This window comes from Gigantopelta aegis, chromosome 7 (assembly GCF_016097555.1).
Source record: "Gigantopelta aegis isolate Gae_Host chromosome 7, Gae_host_genome, whole genome shotgun sequence".
NCBI lineage: Eukaryota > Metazoa > Mollusca > Gastropoda > Neomphalida > Peltospiridae > Gigantopelta > Gigantopelta aegis.
In genome coordinates, this window is record NC_054705.1 from 17,012,236 (window position 1) to 17,034,879 (window position 22,644).

Consider the following 22,644-nt stretch of genomic DNA (forward strand, 5'->3'; position numbering starts at 1 on the left):
TTTTTCCAAAGGAAGGAAGGAAGGAAATTTTTTATTTAACGACGCACTCAACACATTTTATTTTCGGTTGTATGGCGTCAGACATATGGTTAAGAACCAGAAAGATATAGAGAAGAAACCCGCTGTCGCCACTTCATGAGCTACTCGTTTTCGGTTAGCAGCAAGGGATCTTTTATATGCACCATCCCACAGACAGGATAGTACATACCACGGCCTTTGTTACACCAGTTGTGTAACCGGCTGAAACGAGAAATAGCCCAATGAGGTCACCGACGGGGATCGATCCTTAACCAACCGCGCATGAAGCGAGTGCTTTACCACTGGGCTACGTCCCGCCCCTCCAAACGAACGCAATCTGATTTCGCCAGCACATTTGAATCTAAAGTTTGTTTTGTTTAACGACACCACTAGGGCACATTGATTTATTAATTATTGGCTAATCATCTATTGGAATTCAAACATTTGATAATTTTGACGTAGCCTTAGAACGGAAACGTGCAACATGTTTTTCATCAATAGCAAGGGGTCTTTTATATGCACCGTCTAACAGGATAGCACATACCAGTCGTGGTGCACTGGCTGAAACGAGAAATAGCCCAATGGGCCCACCGACGGGGATCGATCCTAGACCGACCGCTTTACAATTGGTCTACGTACTGCCCCGAAAAGAAGCATTTCAATTTATTTCCGTGCTTATATCCAATTAAGGTTCAAGCACGCTGTCCTGGGCACACACCCCAGCTATCTCGGCTGTCCGTCCAGGACTGGGTTAGTTATTAATTGGTGAGTGGTTAGTGAGAGAGAAGAAGGTGTAGTGGTCTTACACACCTACCCACTGAGTCGTTAAAACTCGCTCTGTGTGGGAGCCGGTACCGGCCGGGCTGTGAACCCAGTGAGAGAGAAGAAGGTGTAGTGGTCTTACACACCTACCCACTGAGTCGTTAAAACTCGCTCTGGGTGGGAGCCGGTACCGGCCGGGCTGTGAACCCAGTGAGAGAGAAGAAGGTGTAGTGGTCTTACACACCTACCCACTGAGTCGTTAAAACTCGCTCTGTGTGGGAGCCGGTACCGGCCGGGCTGTGAACCCAGTGAGAGAGAAGAAGGTGTAGTGGTCTTACACACCTACCCACTGAGTCGTTAAAACTCGCTCTGGGTGGGAGCCGGTACCGGCCGGGCTGTGAACCCAGTGAGAGAGAAGAAGGTGTAGTGGTCTTACACACCTACCCACTGAGTCGTTAAAACTCGCTCTGGGTGGGAGCCGGTACCGGCCGGGCTGTGAACCCAGTGAGAGAGAAGAGGGTGTAGTGGTCTTACACACCTACCCACTGAGTCGTTAAAACTCGCTCTGGGTGGGAGCCGGTACCGGCCGGGCTGTGAACCCAGTGAGAGAGAAGAAGGTGTAGTGGTCTTACACACCTACCCACTGAGTCGTTAAAACTCGCTCTGGGTGGGAGCCGGTACCGGCCGGGCTGTGAACCCAGTGAGAGAGAAGAGGGTGTAGTGGTCTTACACACCTACCCACTGAGTCGTTAAAACTCACTCTGGGTGGGAGCCGGTACCGGCCGGGCTGTGAACCCAGTGAGAGAGAAGAGGGTGTAGTGGTCTTACACACCTACCCACTGAGTCGTTAAAACTCACTCTGGGTGGGAGCCGGTACCGGGGTGAGCACCCTGTACCTACCAGTCATATCCGAAGGCTTAAACACGACACCACCGAGACCGAAAAGAAAGCTAGTCTGATGTTCAGCCGATTGCACAGTCAAGCAACATGTGCACCCAGCCGTATCCAGTTATTATGCTTGTTATATCCAACAGTGTTCTGCCCCGGATTGGGCCTTCGTCTTTTCAGTGCGAGTGCGAATACTTTTTACATGCTCATATACCACTAGAGTTTCGAGCATGTCCGTCCTGGGGCCTGTCTCTGGATAGCCACGGGCTTGTCCCGGGACAGAAAAAAATAATTAAGGAGACAATTTTGAAATTTACAGCCAAAAATTAAATAATGGGCCTTTAAAATTTTGATGCGCATCTCTAATTAATATAATTAATAAAGAAAATTCTACTCATTAAATTTGAGCATAATACAATGTAAAAACAAAATAATAAATATATACAGGATGTACAGGATTACAGTGGAGAGTGATTTAGTAAATAATAATATTAATAATGATAATAATAAATAATTAATTAATTACGGTTCTATTGGCTTATATTATTTAATATATATAAGTCATTATTAAGTATACCCGACACCTACACTAGATGATAATGAGACTAAGGAATAAAGTAAAATACCATTATAAATGCATCTTAATTTCAGCGCGAACATACATGCCGAATGATTCCATTGTATTGCATTCCACACATTCGACTTCTGTTTTCCCTTCATGTCTCATACCCTATAATGGAACCGGCGGCAAGCATATAATATTATGGCAAACTGACGTAAATATATAATTAAATGAGAGTTGTCTCCCTTGCACGGGTACTCGAGTCCTGTAAACTGACTCGAGTACAATCTAATTAAAATTAGCTCCACTATTACATGTGGATTTAACACCAGCCAGTTGGAGCTCATGTCCACCAATCAAAACCTTACTTGCAGAATCCTGCCAGTGATTTAAAAATAATTTGAAAACATTCCGAATTATCCTGAGGGTATACGACATGTTTCGTCTGAATTACGAATGCCGTAAAACATGTTTTATTTTATAAAATAAATAATTTGTAATGTAAAACTGAAGACTGATTTAGTTGGGGGGTTTTATAAATAAATAAATAATTTTAATGTAAAATTGAAGACTGATAACCCACCCCGTACGTATTGGTATGGTTCGCTGTACTGTGGCCACTAAAATAGACTCGCCCGATATTTTTAGAATTTGTATGCTCCCAAATAACGTTATAAAAGGCGAAGTGTGATTGGTCAATATTTAAATTATTATTTACAGACGAAATGTTACCTGGACATTGGGGACTATGCAGTGTTGTTAGTTTTAAATTACTGGCAGGATTCTGCAAGTAAGGTTTTGATTGGTGGACATGAGCTCCAACTGGCTGGTGTTAGATCCACATGTAATAGTGGAGCTAATTTTAATTAGATTGACTCGAGTATTGCTACACTCGGCCAGAGCTCGAGTACCCAAGTACTCGTGGAGACTAGATTTAACACACTATACGTATGAGTATTTTAGGTGCTACTTAACGACTCGTCAGTCGTCTGAAATTCCGAAATTGATATTTCTAGCAATAAACAAACCTTAGGGCGGAAGCAAGTAGACATTGGGGTGGGTGGGTAGCGGACTGAAATTTAGGTGTGTGTGGGGGGGGGGGGGAGGGGGGGCTGATAGATCGAGGGCGCAAAGCAAAGTTTCTAAAGGGGTCCGGACTTAGTCAAACTGACGACGTCAGAGGTTAAGTTAAGCCCGTGACAGGCGTGTGCGAAACCTTCGTGGTATATGCGCACGTTAAACTGATACCTGACCTGACCTGATCTAAGGGGGTTCGGGGAGGGGGGTATGCTCCCCAGTACAATTGAGAAACCTAGATATCCGCAAATGCAATTTCCTGGCATTCTGCAAATTAAATTCATCGCTACCTGTAAAGAGGACACTCTGAGCGTGACCCGGTCGAGCTAGTAATTCGTGACAACTATACATAAGAACGTACCCTTTATCCGCTGGTTTTAGAGACTTGACAGTCCTTGTTTCGCTTTGTCTGTTCTTGTCTTTACTAGTACATAAAACTCAATTTAGAAAACACACGTTTCTGTCTTCTCCTCCTTAAGTATCAGTTTAGTTCGAATGCTGTCTTCTTTTTCGGTGTTGTCTATTTCCTGTAACGGGGACAATTTACATTAAAAAAAAGGGATTGTACAGTTTGTGTTGTCTGGGTGCTATAACAGTAGATAAAAAGGCCACGTGATAACTTCCTGGTTGTCAACTGACGACTCGGTGTAGATAAGACGTGAGGTCATAAAACCCGTATACAATGAGTAAATATACTCAACAAAAAAAGAAAAGAAAGAAAGAAAGAACGAAAGACAAAAAGAAGAAAGAAAGAAAAGAAAAAGAAAAGAAACAAAGACAAAATAAAAGAAAAGAAGGAAATAAAAAGAGAAAAAATAGACAAAGAAAGTAAGAAAGAAAGAAAAAGAAAAGAAATAAAGAAAAGAAAACATAAAAGAAACAAACAAGAAAGAAAAAGAAGAAAGAAGGAGAGAAGGAAAAAGAAAGAACGAAACTGTTGCAGTAAAGTCAAGAATTGGAATGATATATACGTTATAGAAAACGGTTTTAGCAAATCTGTTTTGCAGGCGTGTGCTTATGGGGAGGGTACGCAGACCGAAATCCCTCTTTGCTCAAGCAAATTTTCTTTTTTTCTTAATGTATTTTCCGGGTGAGCACAACTCGACTCCGCCATAAACGTAGATCGTAACAGACAATGCCCCCACCCCACCCATATCCCTATGTCCACCCCCTGCTATAATTTCTGCACACGCGCCTGCATTAAGTCTTTTGAGTAAGATGACGGAAGACAATTTTCTAATATCTACTCTCCATGGTAATAATTAGCCTATATATACAGCAATTACCGTTTGAGGTGTTACTGTTTTAAATTATATTTTACCGAAAACGATTTTCTTCTTTCTTTATTGGGTGTTGTGTGGTTATTTTATATGATATGCTTAATAGTATCCGGTGGCGGGCGGGGGGGGGGGGGGGGGGGGGGAGTGGGGGGATATGTGCAGTAGTAATTATTGTTTTGTTTCTTGCTTGTTTGTTGTTGTTGGTGTTTTTTGGTGTTTTGTTTGTTGTTGTTTTGTTTGTTTTTGTTTGATGTTTTGTTTGTTTGGGGGATTTTTTTTTTTTTTTTTTTTTGGGGGGGTGGGTGTTTTTTGTTGTTGTTTTGGTGGGGGTTTTTGTTGTTTGGGTTTTTTTTGGGGGGAAGGGGGATAAATTAAAGGTCGTATTGTCATATGCGCACCCATGTTGAATGATACTAAATAAAATCAGCTAGTGCAGAAGAGGAGGGGGCGGGGGGAGGGGGGTTCTAGACTCTGGCAAGGGCCGTTTTAAGGGGTGGGCAGTTATGTTACGCCAGAAAATTTATTTTAAAACAAACATTCGTTTTGAGCGACGGGTTTGACCCCCCCCCCCCCCCCCCCCCCCGCCATAAACGTAGATCGTAACGGACAATGCCCCCACCCCACCCATATCCCTATAATTTCTGCACAAGCGCCTGCATTAAGTCTTTTAGTCTTTTGAGTAAGATGACGGAAGACAATTTTCTAATATCTACTCTCCATGGTAATAATTAGCCTATATATACAGCAATTACCGTTTGAGATGTTACTGTTTTAAATTATTTTTTACCGAAAACGATTTTCTTCTTTTTTTATTGGGTGTTGTGTGGTTATTTTATATGATATGCTTAATAGTATCCGGTGGCGGGCGGGGTGGGGTGGGGGGGGGGGGTGGTGGGTGGGGGTGGGGGGTGGGGGGGGATATGTGCAGTAGTAATTATTGTTTTGTTTCTTGCTTGTTTGTTGTTGCTGGGTTTTTTTGATGTTTTGTTTGTTGTTGTTTTGTTTGTTTTTGTTTGGGGGGGGGGGGGTTCTAGACTCTGGCAAGGGCCGTTTTAGGGGGTGGGCAGTTATGTTACGCCAGAAAATGTATTTTAAAACAAACATTCGTTTTGAGCGAGGGGTTCGGACCCCCCCCCCCCATGTATCAAGTATTATTTAGGAAACCGCACGCAACCTGCATCGGATAATCATTCCTCATGTGGAGTGATACACTCGTGAGACACACCCATAACCTTCCTTGAGTTTCTTATACGTTATCTCCTGATAGGTGTCTGGTTTCAAATTCAACTGAAGGCGTCCATTTCTACCTTCCAACCATGACATGGATCCTCATGTTCAGCCCAGTGATAAAACACTCGCCTGATGCGCGGTCGGTCTAGGATTGGGCCATTTCTCGTTCCAACTAGAGCCTTCAGCTTGTCTATAGGATGGTGCTTATATAAAAGACCCCTTGCTACTAATGGGAAAATGTAGCGGATTTCCTGTCTAAGACTATATGTCAGAATTACCAAATGTTTAACATCAAATAGCCGATAGATAATAAATGAGTGTTCTCTTGTGGTGTCGTTAAATGAAACAGACTTTAACTTTGTTGACATGTCTGGCCCCGTGTTTATAAACCTTAAAGTCTACACTTTAATAAAGTTCACACTTTAACGTCATGGCAACGCCATTCAAATAGCATTACGTTAAAGTCTAGACTTTAAGTTTTATAAACACGGACCCAGGTCCATGCTGTGTGAGATGGGATGGGCCAGACATAAGAACATTTACCAGATAAGCATTGAAATTATTCAGTATTCTCAACAGCAGGGTTGTTTGTTTGTTGTTGTTCTTTTTTCGGGGTTTTTTGTGTGTTTTTTTTTTGGTTCTTTTAATTCGCTACAATTTGTAGTTGGTCCTGTCTTTTATCTTATGACAGTGGTCAGTCACGTCTGTTTTTTCGTTTATTATGGGGGTTTTCCCCGTACCATTTTGGTCCTTCAAATCTTTTAATTCGTTTACCACAACTGGACAAAGGCCGTGGTATGTGCTTTCCTGTCTGTGGGGAAGTGCATATAAAATATCCCTTGCTGTATTGGGAAAAATGTAGCGGGTTTCCTCTGTTTACTACGAGTCATAATTACCACATGTTTGACATTCAATAACCGATGATTAATTAATCAATGTGCTCTAGTTGTGTCGTTAAACAAAACAAACTTATTTAACTCGTTTTCTTCTAGCTGCATATCTTTAGCTTGTTTATTGTTGTTTGGTTTGTTTTGGGGGTTTTCATAGAACGATCGACAAAGTAGTTTGCTGGCTAACTGAGTTACTGTTGTTGTTTTTTTGTTCTTAATATACTAAAGTCAAGGGCAATTTGCACAAAGAAAGATAAATCCAGTGCAAAGCATGTATGCATGCACGAGTTATCGTCCTTCTATTGACAATATCCGTTGACGGAAAACCATCAACAGGCCCGTAGGACAGACAAATTGTTTATTAAAGTTTCACCTCAGCTTTTGGTGGTGATGGTGACGATTTCTAGTGTTGTGTGTTGTCATGTGTTTGATTGTTTGGTTTTTTTTTTTTTTTTGTAGGGTTTTGGGGTTTTTTTGGGGGTGGGGGAGTTTCATGCAGGTTTTAAGATGTTATCGACTAACAGAGACTTTTTATCGATTGTAATTACATATCAAATATATTTTTCTGCATAAAATATTAGTGTCTGTATGTTAAAAGTGTTTCTGATCGTTCTAATATTTGTATTAGGTTAAATTTGATTTTATTTCCTAAAATATATTTTTTTATCGTACGTACGAAATTATTTGAAGACAAAATACAGTTTGGGCTTCTTACAAATATTAAGACGACCAGAAACACGTTGAATATACAGACACTGATATTCTAAACAAGAAAATATATTTAATATGTAAGTTTAATCGTAGAAATATGTTATTAGTCGGAAACATCTTACAATGCAGCAAACTCAGGAATGTCCCTTTAAAACCAGTTAAAAATCAACTCTCTTATCGGTGGGCTATTTCTCGTTCCAGCCAATACTCCACGACTGGTATACATACCACTGGTCGTGGTATGTACTATCCTGTCTGTAGGACAGTAGTTACATATAAAATATATTTTTCTTAATAAATTATTAATGGTTTACGACAGTAGTTACATATAAAATGTATTTTTTCTTAATAAATTATTAATGATTAACGACAGTAGTTACATATAAAATATATTGTTCTTAATAAAGTATTAATAGTAGTTGTGTATTATTAGTGTTTCTGATCGTCATAATGTTTGTACTAGGTCATACGCCTACCTTATTTTATTTCTTAATGGATATATTTTCGGACATAAAATTTTTTATTGAGATACCAAATCCAGTTTGGGCTACTTGCTAATATTATGACGATCAAAAACACGTTGAATATACAGACACAGATAAATAAATAAGACATATATAATTTTAATATGTATTTAGTTTTGATAAAATTGTAATTGTCAAAAACATCCTACAATGCAAAGGGGTAGGATTTAGCTCAGTCGGTTGAGCGCTTGCCTAAGGTGCTTGCGTCGCAGGATCGAACCACCTCGGTGGATCCATTCAGCTGATTGGGGTTTTTTTCTCGTTCGAACCAGTGTATTTCAAGTGATCGAAGGCCGTGGTATGCTTTTTCCTGTCTTTGGGAAAGTACATATAAAAGATCCCTTGCTGCTAATGGAAATATGTAGCGGTTTTCCGCTGATGACTACGAATCATATAAATTACTAAATGTTTGACATCCAATAGCCAGTGATATATTAATCAATGTGCTCTAATGGTGTCGTTAAATAAAACAAACATTTACTTATAATGCAGTAAACACAGGATGGTCACTTTAAATGACCCCCCCCCCCCCCGTCGTGGTATAACGGGCCAAGGGCGTTCTTTTTACAGCCAAATGTTTACGATACAAACATTTAAATAATACAACAGTGTCTGCATTAGAAAATAATAAATTTCCCTATGCTGTCATAAGCGTACGGGCTCCCATTTGTGTGTGTGTGTGTGGGGGGGGGGGGGGGGCAGGCTGGCTTTTGCCCGAATTAAACGAAAATGCCCGAATCTGGATAACAACATTTATTCATATTAGCATTATTACCAAACAGCTTCGTAGGATTGCAAATGAATCACTACGCATTTTTACACGGATTACAACTACTTTTGATGGTAGAATGGTGGAATCACATGATATAAAAGGTCTCAGGTTAGCACATTTTGCCCGGATATATCTATCATTTCTGCCCGAATTTACTGCCCCCTTGTCTCGTACGCTTTTGTATGCTCTTAAAATACCATTTCACGATTATGAAAGAAACAAGAGTCAACATATTCCTGTAAATCTTTGTAGCTCGTATAACATGTGTGCTACCTGACTCATGAATGGAAAAATTAAATGCAGGAAAGTGAAATTCCGGCCGTAGTGAAACAACCAACCAAACGTCGTCGTTTTTAAAGCCGCACACCCTAGTTCCATCCAGCGAAAATAAATTATAATTTGGTTAATCTACAAACCTGTAACATACTTAGATCACGTTTTTATCAAATGGAGTGAAAAAGCAGGTTTTATATCAATAAATACCATGGGAATCCCCATGTCCCAATTGCTTGAAATAATTTTGAAAGTTTGTATTCTGATGTCACCGGTAGATGTCGCTCGAAGCACAACAATGCCTACGTCACGACAAATTTCACAGACTTGGAGTGCGTTCTTTTCACCTCTCCTGGACATGTTCCAACTGTTCTGTCCTGGTTGTATCCCCTCTCCAGATATCGTAGGACTTAGCAAAATTATTGGTGTTAAGGGTTTGTAACGTTTTGTATTGAGATACTTACTTGTCTGAACTTTATTGTTACTGAAAATGTTCACGAACTGTGAAGAAAAATCTCACAAATGAACAACAAATCGGAAGTTGATTGCGCGAACCGTGCACGAGAAAACAAACCGAACCAAAATAATAACGGTCACGTGGTATACCAACGTCTGTGACATTGAAATGGAAATATCCCGTCTAAAAATAGATTTGACCTTGTCTGCTCAACGGTTTTTTCTCAAACGTGCGTCCGTTTTTCAGAAATGCGAAAAATGCATTTTGTGGTATTACAAACACCAGGATTACCAGGATTACCAAAAAACACTTCAGGTGAATGGAAATGTATATTCTAAATAATAAACGGTAAGTAAAGTGCAATTTTATATGTAAAACAATGGGTTTAATAGCGAAAAACAACGCCGTAATGGTTAACAACTAGCCGTAACTAGGGTGTGTCCCTTTAAGCCAGCCAATTAGTCGCTGTAGACGTAATCTGCACATTGTACATGCGCAATTATCGATAAAATGTTACCCCAGATAGTTTATCAATATAAAGTCAATCTTATGAAACATAGCCTAAGGAAGTTATCTGTCACTTTTCATTAAAAAAAAAAAAAAAAAAAAAAAAAAAAGACCTCTATATTCAGACGTTTGATTAATCCAGACTAACTCATGCTTCCGCTATCATGATGTCGTATAGGTCGAAGAAGCCATCTTCAAATGTAGTTTATACTGCGAATTTGGATGTGGATAAAAGTCCCCCCCCCCCCCCCCCCCACACACACACACATTTATCATCTCTAAACACCTACTCCCAATATTTGTTCACGTACTTTTTGTGATGAGCTTATAACCTTGGGGTGGATTTGGGGAGGGAGGAGGTCTCTGTCCCCTTGTTGAGGATGCCCTCCCCCCCCCCCCCCACACACCTACGAAATTGTACCTTCCATACCAAAATTCTTTTCTACGAGCCTGTGAATTACTCGAATGGTTAAGCAAGAAAACCCCAACTCAAATGTGTTGTTTCACGACACCACTAGAGCACATTGATTCATTAATCATCGGCTATTGGATGTGAAACATTTGGTAATTTTGAGAGAGAAAACCCGTTACATCTTTCCATTAGGATCTTTCATATGCGGGTTGTTTTTGGGGTTTTTTCATTAGGATCTTTTATATGCAAGGGATCTTTTATATGCACGATCCCATAGACCTGATAGTGCATACCACGGCCTTTGATATACCAGTCGTAGTGCACTGGCTAGGACGAGAAATCAAAGAAAAGGAAACGAATATTGTTTTACCAACACCGTTTGGTGTTTAGCACATTATCTAAAACCGATACATCGACGTTTGACTCATTAATGAGTAAACATGTTTAACCGGTTATTAGCCTCTGTAGTTGACACAGTTGAACCGAGTGCCCAGGGCGGCGACCTTGAACCGTAAATGAATATAAGCATAAACACATAAAAAAATAATATTAATTAGAAAAAAGAAAGGAAAACACAATGTATCAAATATACTATGAAGGAACTGCTTTGTAAAAATCAAATTACAAAACACTTAAAGGGACAGACACTAGTGTTTAAACACTAGGCATATTTTTCATCATCAGAGCCGTTTATGATCACTGAAATCAAACGTTACTTATATTTTATTGTTTATATTATCCATTTCCGTACAACCGAAGTGTTTTTGGTCATCTAATACCCTAAAAAGTATTTTTGCATATTTTGTTAAAACGCACGTGCGTCTGAGAAGTAGCGGTTTATTGAGTGGAGTTGTAGTCTAATTTTTAAGGATATTTCCCTGTTTCAACGTCACAGACTCTTCTTTAACTCTATTGTAACTTTATCCAAATGAGCTACAGGTTTATAAATTAACTAAACTTAATGTCATTTTTACGGATTTACCGGCCTCGGTGGCGTCGTGGTTAGGCCATCGGTCTACAGGCCGGTAGGTACTGGGTTCGGATCCCAGTCGAGGCATGGGATTTTTATTCCAGATACCGACTCCAAACCCTGAGTGAGTGCTCCGCAAGGCTCAATGGGTAGGTGTAAACCACTTGCACCTACCAGTGATCCATAACTGGTTCAACAAAGGCCATGGTTTGTGCTATCCTGCCTGTGGGGAAACGCAAATAAAAGATCCCTTGCTGCCTGTCGTAAAAGAGTAGCCTATGTGGCGACAGCGGGTTTCCTCTAAAAAAACAGTGTCAGAATGACCATATGTTTGACAAACTTTACTCTTTTTTTACGGGTTAAAACTAGGATTTGCACCTTTAAGATATCTTACCAGTAATAATAACTGTATGTTGATAAGATACAGTACAACCGCTCTAAATGGTTTACCAGTAATAATTGTGGCCAAAGAGGCACATGGACTATCTCCCCAAAAAGGGCATTTCAATAAAACTTGTAAATAAACTGTTAAACAAGCAGAAAGTTAATTGTTTTAGATGGGGTGGGTGGATGTGGGGGTGAACCACCTGGTCCCCTCCCTTGGATCTACCCTTGACAATAAGGTAAATTACAGAACAATCACTAGACATATATTTTAATAGCAGTAAATGATTCAGGTAACAACGGGGCGGGACGTAGACTAGTGGTAAAGCGCTCACTCGATGCGCGGTCGGTCTGGGATCGATCCCCGTCGGTGGGCCCATTAGGCTATTTCTCGTTCTAGCCAGTGCACCATGATTGGCATATCAAAGGCCGTGGTATGTACTACCCTGTCTGTGGGATGGTGCATATAAAAGATCCTTTGCTGCCAATCCAAAAAGAGTAGCCCATGAAGTGGCGACAGCGGGTTTCCTCTCTCAATATCTGTATGGTCCTTAATCATATGTCTGAACCCATATAACAGTAAATAAAATGTGTTGAGTGCGTCGTTAAATAAAACATTCTCTTTTTCTTCCTTTCGTTTCAGGTAAGAGTTACAAGATGTCGTACACACTGATTTGCCATGATATAATGAAATAACTTTGAAAGTATGAGCATGTAATTAAAGTATGCAAGAGCATGATCTGACGGAGATGTGTGTGTGGGGGGGGGGGGGGGGGGGGCTTCAGGTGTCGAACCACACCCTGCTCAGTGAATTTTCATTTCTTTTTCAAAAATATATTTTCCGAAACTCTCCCCAACCCCCACCTGGACATGTATACGCGCCCTTTTGGGAGTCGATATTTACAGCATTTGACATGGGGCGCCAAACATTTCTTAACCCAGGGTATCATGCAAAGTAGGGCGGGACGTAGTCCAGTGGTTAAGGGCTCGCTTGATGCGCGGTCGATCTAGGATCGAACCTCGTCGATGGGCTCACTGGGCTATTTCTCATTCCAGCCAGTGCACCACGACTGAAATGTCAGACAGTGGTATTTACTATCCTGTCTGTGGGATTTTGGATATAAAAGATCCCTTGCTATTAATGGAAAGAAAATGTAGCGGGTTTCCTCTCTAAGACTATATGTCAAAATTATCAAATGGTTGACATCCAATAGCCGTTGATTAATAAATCGATGTGCTCTTGTCGTGTCGTTAAACAAAACAAACAAACAAAACTCAGACAAAATATCTTAGTTATAAGATTTGACATTTTTACTAAATTAAAGGCTACCCTCATCCTCTGACATTGTGAAAATGAATGTAAACGGCGACAGAAAGTTCAACGAGTTAAACTTTGCATTGTGTGTGCATATTTCTTGACGCCAACGGCAATTTTCAAAAACGAGTCATCTATCTTGTAGCTTCCGTTAACACTGTTGTCCTTCCTGCTTCAGTTGAAATTATTTCTAGTGGCAGTTATCTCCCCCAGTACGATTTCCCGTGTTGCTATTGTACAACATCCATCCATTTCGTTACGCTGTTACATTCAGGCTTACAGATGGACCCAGTAACTTCATCTTATCAGTTGGTCGACTTCCGGAATAGTGGTTATTCGATTTAATGGCAGAGGCTTGTGAAATTTATCGTGAGATTTGAAAACAACTGTCACAGCAATAATGAGACTGGTCAAGTGAATCTAGTGTTTAGGTGAGTTAGCATAAATCTTTTCCTAATTTGGATACAGTTGTTATGACAACCTTTTAAATTGCATAATATTAAAAGTGTGTAATACCTATACGATTTTAGAAATATATTAGTTTAATAACACATGCATTTTACTGTTACTGTGAAACTCCCTAAACCGGACACCATTGGGACCAAGTAAAAACAGGTTTTAGAGGTATACGGTTTAGAGAGGTTCTCTTCTACATAGATATTTAAAAAGGGTCCATTAAAAACGTCCGATTTTGAGGGAATTCTGGTTTACAGAGGGTCCGGTTTTGAGAAGTTTCATTGTATTTCCTTCTTGTTTTTGGGTATAAACTCTGGCATTTAAAAAGGGACCAAGTTAAACATCCGGTTTTCAGGGAATTCCGGTTTACAGAGGGTCCGGTTTTGAGGAGTTTCATTGTATTTCCTTCTCGTTTTTGGATATAAACTCTGGCTATGTTCAGAGCACAACGAGCGTGTTTGTATCTTAATTAGATGTAAGTAGTTCTACCTACCTACTATTATTTGTTTTCCGGACCAACTAGTGTTTGGTGGGTTTTGTGAGTGTGTTTTTATTTTCTCGTACTTATCGATATTGAAATGTGGCAAACAGTTCTGCAAAGTTCTTAATATTATTATATTTAGGCTATTGAGAACAGAAAGAAAGAAAGAAAGAAATGTTTTATTTAACGATGCACTCAACACATTTTATTTACGGTTATATGGCGTCAGACATATGGTTAAGGACCACACAGATATATAGAGAGGAAACCCGCTGTCGCCACTACACGGGCTACTCTTTCCGATTAGCAGCAAGGGATCTTTTATATGCACTATCCCACAGGCAGGACAGTACATACCACGGTCTTTGTTGAACCAGTTATGGATCACTGGTCTGTGCAAGTGGTTTACACCTACCCAGTGAACCTTGCGGAGCTACTCACTCAGGGTTTGGAGTCGGTATCTGGATTAAAAATCCCATGCCTCGACTGGGATCCGAACCCAGCACCTACCGGCCTGTAGACCGATAGCCTAACCACTACGCCACCGAGACCGGTCTATTGAGAACAGAGTGTTTATATACTTGTGTATAGTTATTTATTGTTTCTGTGCCTGCATGGTCTGTAGGGAGCGGGACGTCTAGGATCGATCCCCGTCGATGAGCACATTAGGTTATTTCTCGTTCCAGGCAGTGCACAATGACTGGTACATCAAAGGCCGTAGTAGATACTATATCGAGTTTTTGATATGGTGCATATAAAAAATCCCTTTCTACTAATGGAAATATATAGCGAGTTTTCTCTCTAACACTAGATGTCAGAATTACCAAATGTTAAATAATCCAATATATAGCCTGTGGTGAATAAATCAATGTGTTTTAGTGGTGTCGTTAAACGAAACAAACTTTCTTTTTCTCTTTGGTTTATAAAGACATTACCAACGGGAAATGAAAGAATGTTTCGTTTAACGACATCTCGGCAGGTTATAAAATGTGTATTTGATGTCTAACTCTGGTGCACCAATAGTGTGATTGCTTTGTTTAACGACACCACTGGGGCACATCGATTAATTACTCTTCGGCTATTGGATGTCAAACATTTGGTAATTCTGACTCGTAATCATCAGAGGAAACCCGCTGCATTGTTTTCTAATGCAGCAAGGGATATTTTATATGCACTTTCTCACAGGCAGGAAAGTACATACCACGGCCTTTATCCAGTTGTGGTGCACTGGTTGGAACGAGGAAAACACAATCAGCTGAATGGATCCTTCGAGGTGGTTCGATCCTGCGACGCAAGCACCTCAAGCGAGCACTCAACCGTCTGAGCTAAATCTCGCTCCTCATCAGAGGAAACCCGCTAAATTTTTCCTAATGCAGCAAGGGATCTTTTATATACACTTTCCTACAGACAGGAAAGCACATACCACGGCTTTTGTCCAGTTGTGATTCACTGGTTGGAACGACAAAAAAAAAAAGCCCAGTCAGTTGAATGGATCTACCGAGGTGGTTCGATCCTGCGACGCAAGCACCTCAAGCGAGCACTCAACCTACTGAGCTAAATCCCGTCCCTTGCACACATTGGTTGGTGCCGTACGGGTTCCCATTTTTGTAGGGGTGGGGCAGGCTGATTTTTGCCAGAATTAAACAAAAATGCCCGAATCTAGATAACAATATTTACTTATATTGGCACGTCGTTTGGCCCATTGGGCTATTTCTTATTCCAGTCAGTGCATCACGACTGGTATATCAAAGGCCGTGGTATGTGCTGTCCTGTCTGTGGGATGATGCATATAAAAGATCCTTTGCGACTGATGCGAAAATGTAGCGGGTTTCCTTTCTAAAACTATATGTCAAAATTGCTGAATACTGGAAATCCAACAGCCGATTAATAAATCGACGTGGTCTAGTGGTGTGGAAAAAATAAATATATATATATTAGCATTATTGCCAAATAGCTATATAGGCTTGCAACCCAATCACTACGCATTTTTACATGGGTTACAGCTAATATTGTGACCAAAATGATGGAAATACAGCCTAAAAAGGTTTTCAGGTCAGCTCATTTTGCCCGAATATCTCTATCGTTTTTGCCGAAGCGGGACGTAGCCCAATGGTAAAGCGATCGCTTGATGCGCGGTCGGTGGATCCATTGGGTTATTTCTTGTTCCAGCCAGTGCTCCACAACTGGTGTAAAAAAAGGCCGTGACATGTACTATTCTGTCTGTGGGATGGTGCATATAAAAGATCCCTTGCTGCTAATCGAAAAGAGTAGCCCATGAAGTGGCGACAGCGGGTTTTCTCTCTTAATATCTGTGTGGTCCTTAACCATATTATGTCTGACGCCATATAACTGTAAATAAAATGTGCTGAGTGCGTCGTTAAATAAAATATTTCCTATCGTTTTTGCCCGAAATCGAGGATTTTCTCTAGCAATGGGGGTCTCATACGTTTACGGTTCGGGCACAACAAAACCGGAAACAGTCGACCAATGATTATTGATCCTATCACCAAGCGCACCTCGGGGAACACTATACCAATTGATGTACTTCCTGTCATGGGTCAGTAGTGTCTATAGGGTGTATACTACCAAATAAAATCCCATAGACGACAATAGTAACATATGTGGCTAAAACTCCTACCTGCAGCGTATCAATCGACATAAACGCCATGGATATAAATACTACCACTCCTCACACTTAAAGTGAATCAGAAAAAAAAATGGGGGTCAAGCTGCTCGTTTCTGAGATAACGGGTAGCCACTATGACTACCCTAGTTCTGCACAAAATTCGAGTCCTTTTTCTTACAAGTACCCCATACATGTTTCAAGGACAAGGCTACTTTGGTACTAGATGAAATAAAAGTGCATTTTTATAAAAAAAAATTACCCAGATGAAACTATTATTTTTTACAACCAACACACTCACATTTATAACCAATCACAGGACTTGTGGTGTTCACTTCTCTATCAAAAGTTGGGTGCTCCTCGAACTTTGACCCAGCCGGAAGTTATTTGGTTTAGTACTACCTTTAGACTCCTTAGATCATCCCTTGCTGCATTAGGAAAAATATAGCTCGACTTTCCTCTGATGACTGCGTGTCAGAATTACCAAATGTTTGACATCCGATAGCCGATGATCAATTTATCAATGTGCTCCAGTGGTGTCGTTAAACAGACTAAACTTTAACCTTAGATCAGGCCTAGTGCTTATAACCTTTTAGATTCTAGACTCAAAACTCTAATAAAGGTTTGATATTTTAACGACATGGCAACACCATACACATGCGTGTGACGTCATTAAAGACCGAGTTTAGATTCTAAACGTTTTATAAGCACGGTTAGAGACCTCCGAGAATTAAAAATTGGCGTAAACAATTTATTGGATACGCAAAAACAACCTCCGGTAAGCCATTTCGGTTTTGTTTTGTTTTGTTGTTGTTTTGTTTTTTTTTTGTTTTTGTTTTGTTTTGTTTTGTTGGGGTTTTTTGTGTTTTTTTGCGTAACCAGTCATGACGATGTAAATGATGTCTTAATTATGCGATGATAAAAACGGGTTTCAGAACACCAGAATTGCACGTGCAAAACACGAACGAAAAGGTCCTTCTCGCAAGGTCTGCTGCAGCAGTTTACTAAAATTAAAAAGTTTTTTGACCATATCCCACAACTGGACAAAGGTCGTAGTATGTGCTTGTCTGTCTGTGGGAAATTGCATATAAAAGATCCCTTGCTGCATTAGGAAAAATGTAACGGGTTTCCTCTGATGACTACGTGTCAGAATTACCAAATGTTTGATATCCAATAGCTGATGATTAATTCATCAATGTGCTCTAGTGGTGTCTTTAATCGAAACAAAACAAACGTTGACTATACTCTGCCTCCTCCATTGACATCGGTGTTATTTTAGTCTTTCAGGAGTGCGATGGACATCACGAAACACGAGTGCTTCAAACATCTCTTCGCCGATTTCACCAACAGCACGAACACGTCCGACAGTGACGTCATCGCTCGTCTGGAGAGAATCGAAAGCGAGGCGCTGCTCTTAAAGATCCCGACCATCGCCTTTCTTGTAGCCTTGATGCTCATCGGTATCCCTGGCAACGTGCTAGTGATCTACGTTTACCGATACCGACTTTTGCACACGACGCCTCGTCTTCTTATCATCACGTTGGCTTGCTTCGACTTCTTCAACTGCGTCTTCGGAATGCCCTTCGAGATCGTCAACGTCAGCTACGACTACTTCCTCGACATCCGCACGCTGTGCAAGCTGTTCAGATTCAACAACACCGTCTGCACGTGCGGCTCCATCCTCACCCTTCTCTTCATAGCGGTAGACAGGTACAGAAAAATATGCAGAGCCCTCAGGATTCAGATCGTCTACAGACAGGCCAAAATCTGTGTCGCCGTCATTGTCGTTGTGGCCTTGGTTGGATCTGTTCCTGCTCTAGTGTTCTACGGCAGGGAGACTAACAATGTGGTGGGTGTGGTCACTAGTGACTGTTCTTTCGACGACAGTATGAGACACACGGTGTTTCCCCAAATATATCTATTTTTTCTTGGGGTTCTTTGCGTATTGTCCATAGCTGTCCTAGTCGTACTGTACACCTTCATCGTGCTACGGATCGTCCGGCAGAAGAAGAGGCGCTCCACTCTCACTTCCGGAAGCGTACCGCTTCCGGTAAGTGGACGTCCCCGACAGAGGGAGGAGACTACCTCGAAAAGCTCTCTTCCTCGCGTCGATTCCACCCACCGAAAGCTAGCCGGGTCGCTGACCAGGAGCTGGAATTCGAGACAGGCGAGCTTCGTGAAGCGGTCGAGGATGACCTGGATGATGTTGATGGTAACCGCGGTGTTTATTCTCGGATACCTTCCGCACATCTGTCTCCAGCTGATGAGGACTCTGAAGGACGAGTTCTTGGAAGATCTCCAGTGTCACTCTGCCGCTCTGGTGGCAGTGACTCTCTTCCTGAGGTCCTATTTCCTGAACAGTGCCGCGAATCCCATTATCTACGGTTTCTACAATACGACGTTTCGACAGGAGTGTAAACTGTTGTTCGTGAAAGTATTGGCTTGCTGCAAGAGGGATGATACGAAGGAGACTCCTGTTGATGTGTCGATTGTATCGACGAGTGATTCCTAAATAACTGGCTCAAATAAACGAGGACAGAATGTAGGTAATACTCAGGGTAGGGTCTCCAGTGATACAGAGACTATCTTCAATTTGATACAGTTATGCTAAAAGGTGTCCACCTCACTGAACTTGTTTAAGAACTAAAGTTACAAATTAAATGCACATTCCTGGTCTGGGCCCCATTCCACGAAGCGATCTTAGCCCTAAGATTACCGTAAGCGCATAGCTACTCTATGCACTTAAGTTGATCTTAGGGCTAAGATCGCTTCGTGGAACGGGGCCCAGGGGTCTAATTTACAAAGCTCTCTTAGGCTGTACTGGACAACAAACCATCCTCTTTACAAGTCTTTTAGCATTGTACTACGAGGTCGCAAAGTTGCGAGAGTTTAGTGAAATAGGCCTCTGGTGCTTATAGAACTTTTAGTCTAGACTCAAGACTCTAATAGAGTCAGACAGTAATGTGACAACGCCATACAAATTGTATGTTTGTGACGTCATTAGAGATTGAGACTGAACTCTAAACTTTTTATGAGCACGGGCCCAGGGTCCAGACCTTAATGTAATGCTATTTGTATGGCGTTGCCATAACGTTAAAGTCTGGACTTTATTAAAGTCTAAACTTTAAGGTTTATAAGCACGGAGCCTGGTGTTTATAATTTAGTCAGCTGTATTATAAATATTCTCTGAAACTGTTTCATCTATCATTGTATCATTGTATCATTGTAATTGAATTTTCTCATCTTGTTGGTGGTAAAATATTATGAATAAAAGTTCTTCTTTCTGTTTAAGTAAGGAGTAGGTATATGTTTTACAGTGGTGAGGCCGGGAAGATAAAACTAGACTGAGCATAGTGTTTTTACATCTCTTATTAATGATTGTTATAAGTACGTTTTTCTAAGTAAAGGTGGATAGGTGCGGTACGTATAATTAGGTTTCTGTTTTTATCTCCTACTCAACAGAGATTATTTCAGATCTGAATTTGAATAAAATTTGCTGGCATTTTTTTCTCAAACACAAAGTCCAACAGGCTGATACCTAAAGATGAGTACAATAAAAGTATCGGGTTTTTTTCTTGTTCCAGCCAGCGCACAACGACTGATATATCAAAGGCCGTAGTATGTGCTGTCGTGTGTGAATGATGTATATGAAAGATCCCTTGCTACTAATGGAAAAATGTAGAGGGTTTCCTCTCTAAGACTACATGTCAACGTTACCAAATGGTTGACATCCAGTGGCCAATGATTAATAAATCAAAGTGCTCTAGAGGTGTCGTTAAAGAAAACAAACTTATTCATCGACGTTGCAAATGCTGGTGGGCAAAGCGGTGTTAAATCAATCATTATATATATATATATATATATATATATATATATATATAAATAATAAAAATTGACGTTTTAGTTGACGAAACTTTGAGATTTTAAACTTGTGGTTTTAAACAGAGACTGCCCATTAAATTATTTCTCGTTCCAGCCAGTGCTCCACGACTGGTGTAACAAAGACCTGGTATATGAAATATCCCTTGCTGATAATCGATCCCCGTTGGTGGGCCCATTGCGCTATTTCTCGTTCCAGCCAGTGCTCCACGACTGGTATATCAAATGCCGTGGTATGTACTACCCTGTCTGTGTGATGGTGCAAATAAAAGATCCCTTGCTGCTAATCGGAAGAGTGCCCATGTAGTGGCGACAGCGGGTTTCCTCTCAAAATCTGTGTGGTCCTTAACCATATGTCTGACGCCATATAACCGTTTTTATAATAATAATAGTATACGGCAGTAGACCTACTGTCCTTTGAGCATTCACAAAATACATAACCATTTAAATATTTTTTACATTTGTTTATGAACACAAAGATGGCCAATCATGAACTATACTGAGAGGCGTAAAGAACCCAATGGGTATAATATTTAGTTTATAGAAATTTCTTACACACCCGTTTGTGAGAACATCATGCGTTATTTTTGATAACACATGGTTGTTTACAAATGCATATACGTGTGTTAACAATTTCAAGACATACGACTGGCTGCTCCTAGGTGATGACCAGGTCACCACTGCCATACATCCAATGAAAAACTGCACGATGGAAATCGATTATATTGTGACGTATAGTTAACCTGACAAGTGCAACGGCTGTAAATAACGTTTAGTTGAAACAAGGTGTTAAAATTTGCTTAAAACCTGATTTTTGAGGATATGTAAGAAATAGAATAATATATTCGTGGCCGTTAGATACCATTTACCTCACAACCCGTTTAAAAACGTATCAAACTAGCTTTCACTCGTTAGATACATTTTAAAACAACTCGTGTTATTCTCTAAGTCATATTATATATATTAAGCATGCGGACAAATGAAATACTGGTAACAACTGTAACTGAAAGAAGATATTGTTCAAATCAAATACAAATGGAATAAAATGCATTTAAAACAAAACAACACAAACCTGTTTTTGTTTTGTTGTTTATTTGGGGGGAGGGGTGTTTTTATTTTACAGTAAAACATCATTTGTTCAGCATTATTTATCGTGGCATATTGAAGAAAGACAGGAAAAAAAAAAACCACACACCAAAAAAACCCAGTGGTTTCTTTCAGAAGATATAGTTCAAATCGAATGAAAATGGGGAAAATGTGTTTAAATCAAAACAACACAATTTGTTTTTTTTTTGTTTTTTTTTTACAGTACAATAACAATTGTTCAAGATTATTTATCGTGGCATATTGAAAAATGATACGACAAAAAACCCACCCAAAAACCCAAACAGTGGTTGCTTTCATAGGGAGACCAGTGTACGTTGGCAATGCATGTGCAAACAGATTTTTATATGCAGTATTGTTGTGTTGTTGCAATAAATACAAACTTATGTTTCTTGCTTTAAACGCATTTGTCTACCCCCCCCCCCCCCCCCCCCCCCCTCCGATTAAATTTTTATTTTTTTTATTTCACTTACAGTTGTTAACAATATGTCATTTTTTCCACATGCGTCATATATATATATATTAAGTGTCATAAGGTCTCCCTTTTTGCGTCATTGAATATATGTATGTTTAAGTCAAAACCCGACATACACACAATAGAGATATTCAAAATATAAAAATACATATATAGCCAGAGCCCAATATGATTAAAATTAGCTCTACTGGTCTCACATTGCGTGCACTCCCACGTCCAGGTGACATTTAACCTATAAATAACAATTTAAATATCGACCAATTACACTTCGCCTTTTATAACTTTATTCGGGAGTATACAAATTCTAAAAATATCTGTCAAGACTATTTATGCAATAGGCGAACTTGTTGGTCTATTTCAACATTGAAAAAAAAACAGGGGGAAAAGTGCAGTAATAAACTCTGGATTGTATACTAGTATAAACAGATTTTATGGCTATACCATCACGGGTTTTGGGGTTTTTCGTCTTGAAACGAATTTTATATAAAATTTTATATTGAAATTAGTTTCCGGCATACTTCGTAATTCACCCGAATCATTTCGTATACCCTCGGTATAAACCCGAATGTTTTCAAATTCTTTTCAAATCACTGG

The 22,644-nt window shown here is 40.1% G+C and overlaps 2 protein-coding genes across 3 annotated transcripts in view; one reads left to right on the plus strand and one right to left on the minus strand.

Moving 5' to 3' along the window:
- The window catches only part of LOC121377762, a 36,870-nt gene extending 32,749 nt beyond the window's left edge, over positions 1–4,121 (minus strand). For both annotated transcript variants that reach the window (XM_041505854.1, XM_041505853.1), the window contains exon 1: positions 3,669–4,121. The gene's annotated coding sequence lies outside the window, so the exon portion shown is untranslated. The remainder of the gene's footprint in view (positions 1–3,668) is intronic.
- A 9,203-nt stretch (positions 4,122–13,324) lies between these two features.
- LOC121377402 (orexin receptor type 2-like) lies at positions 13,325–20,558 on the plus strand. Its single transcript, XM_041505382.1, has 2 exons — positions 13,325–13,463; positions 17,872–20,558. The coding sequence occupies exon 2, from the start codon at positions 17,887–17,889 to the stop codon at positions 19,102–19,104; it is 1,218 nt and encodes a 405-aa protein (XP_041361316.1). The 5' UTR covers positions 13,325–13,463; positions 17,872–17,886; the 3' UTR covers positions 19,105–20,558.
- The last annotated feature ends 2,086 nt before the right edge of the window (positions 20,559–22,644 follow it).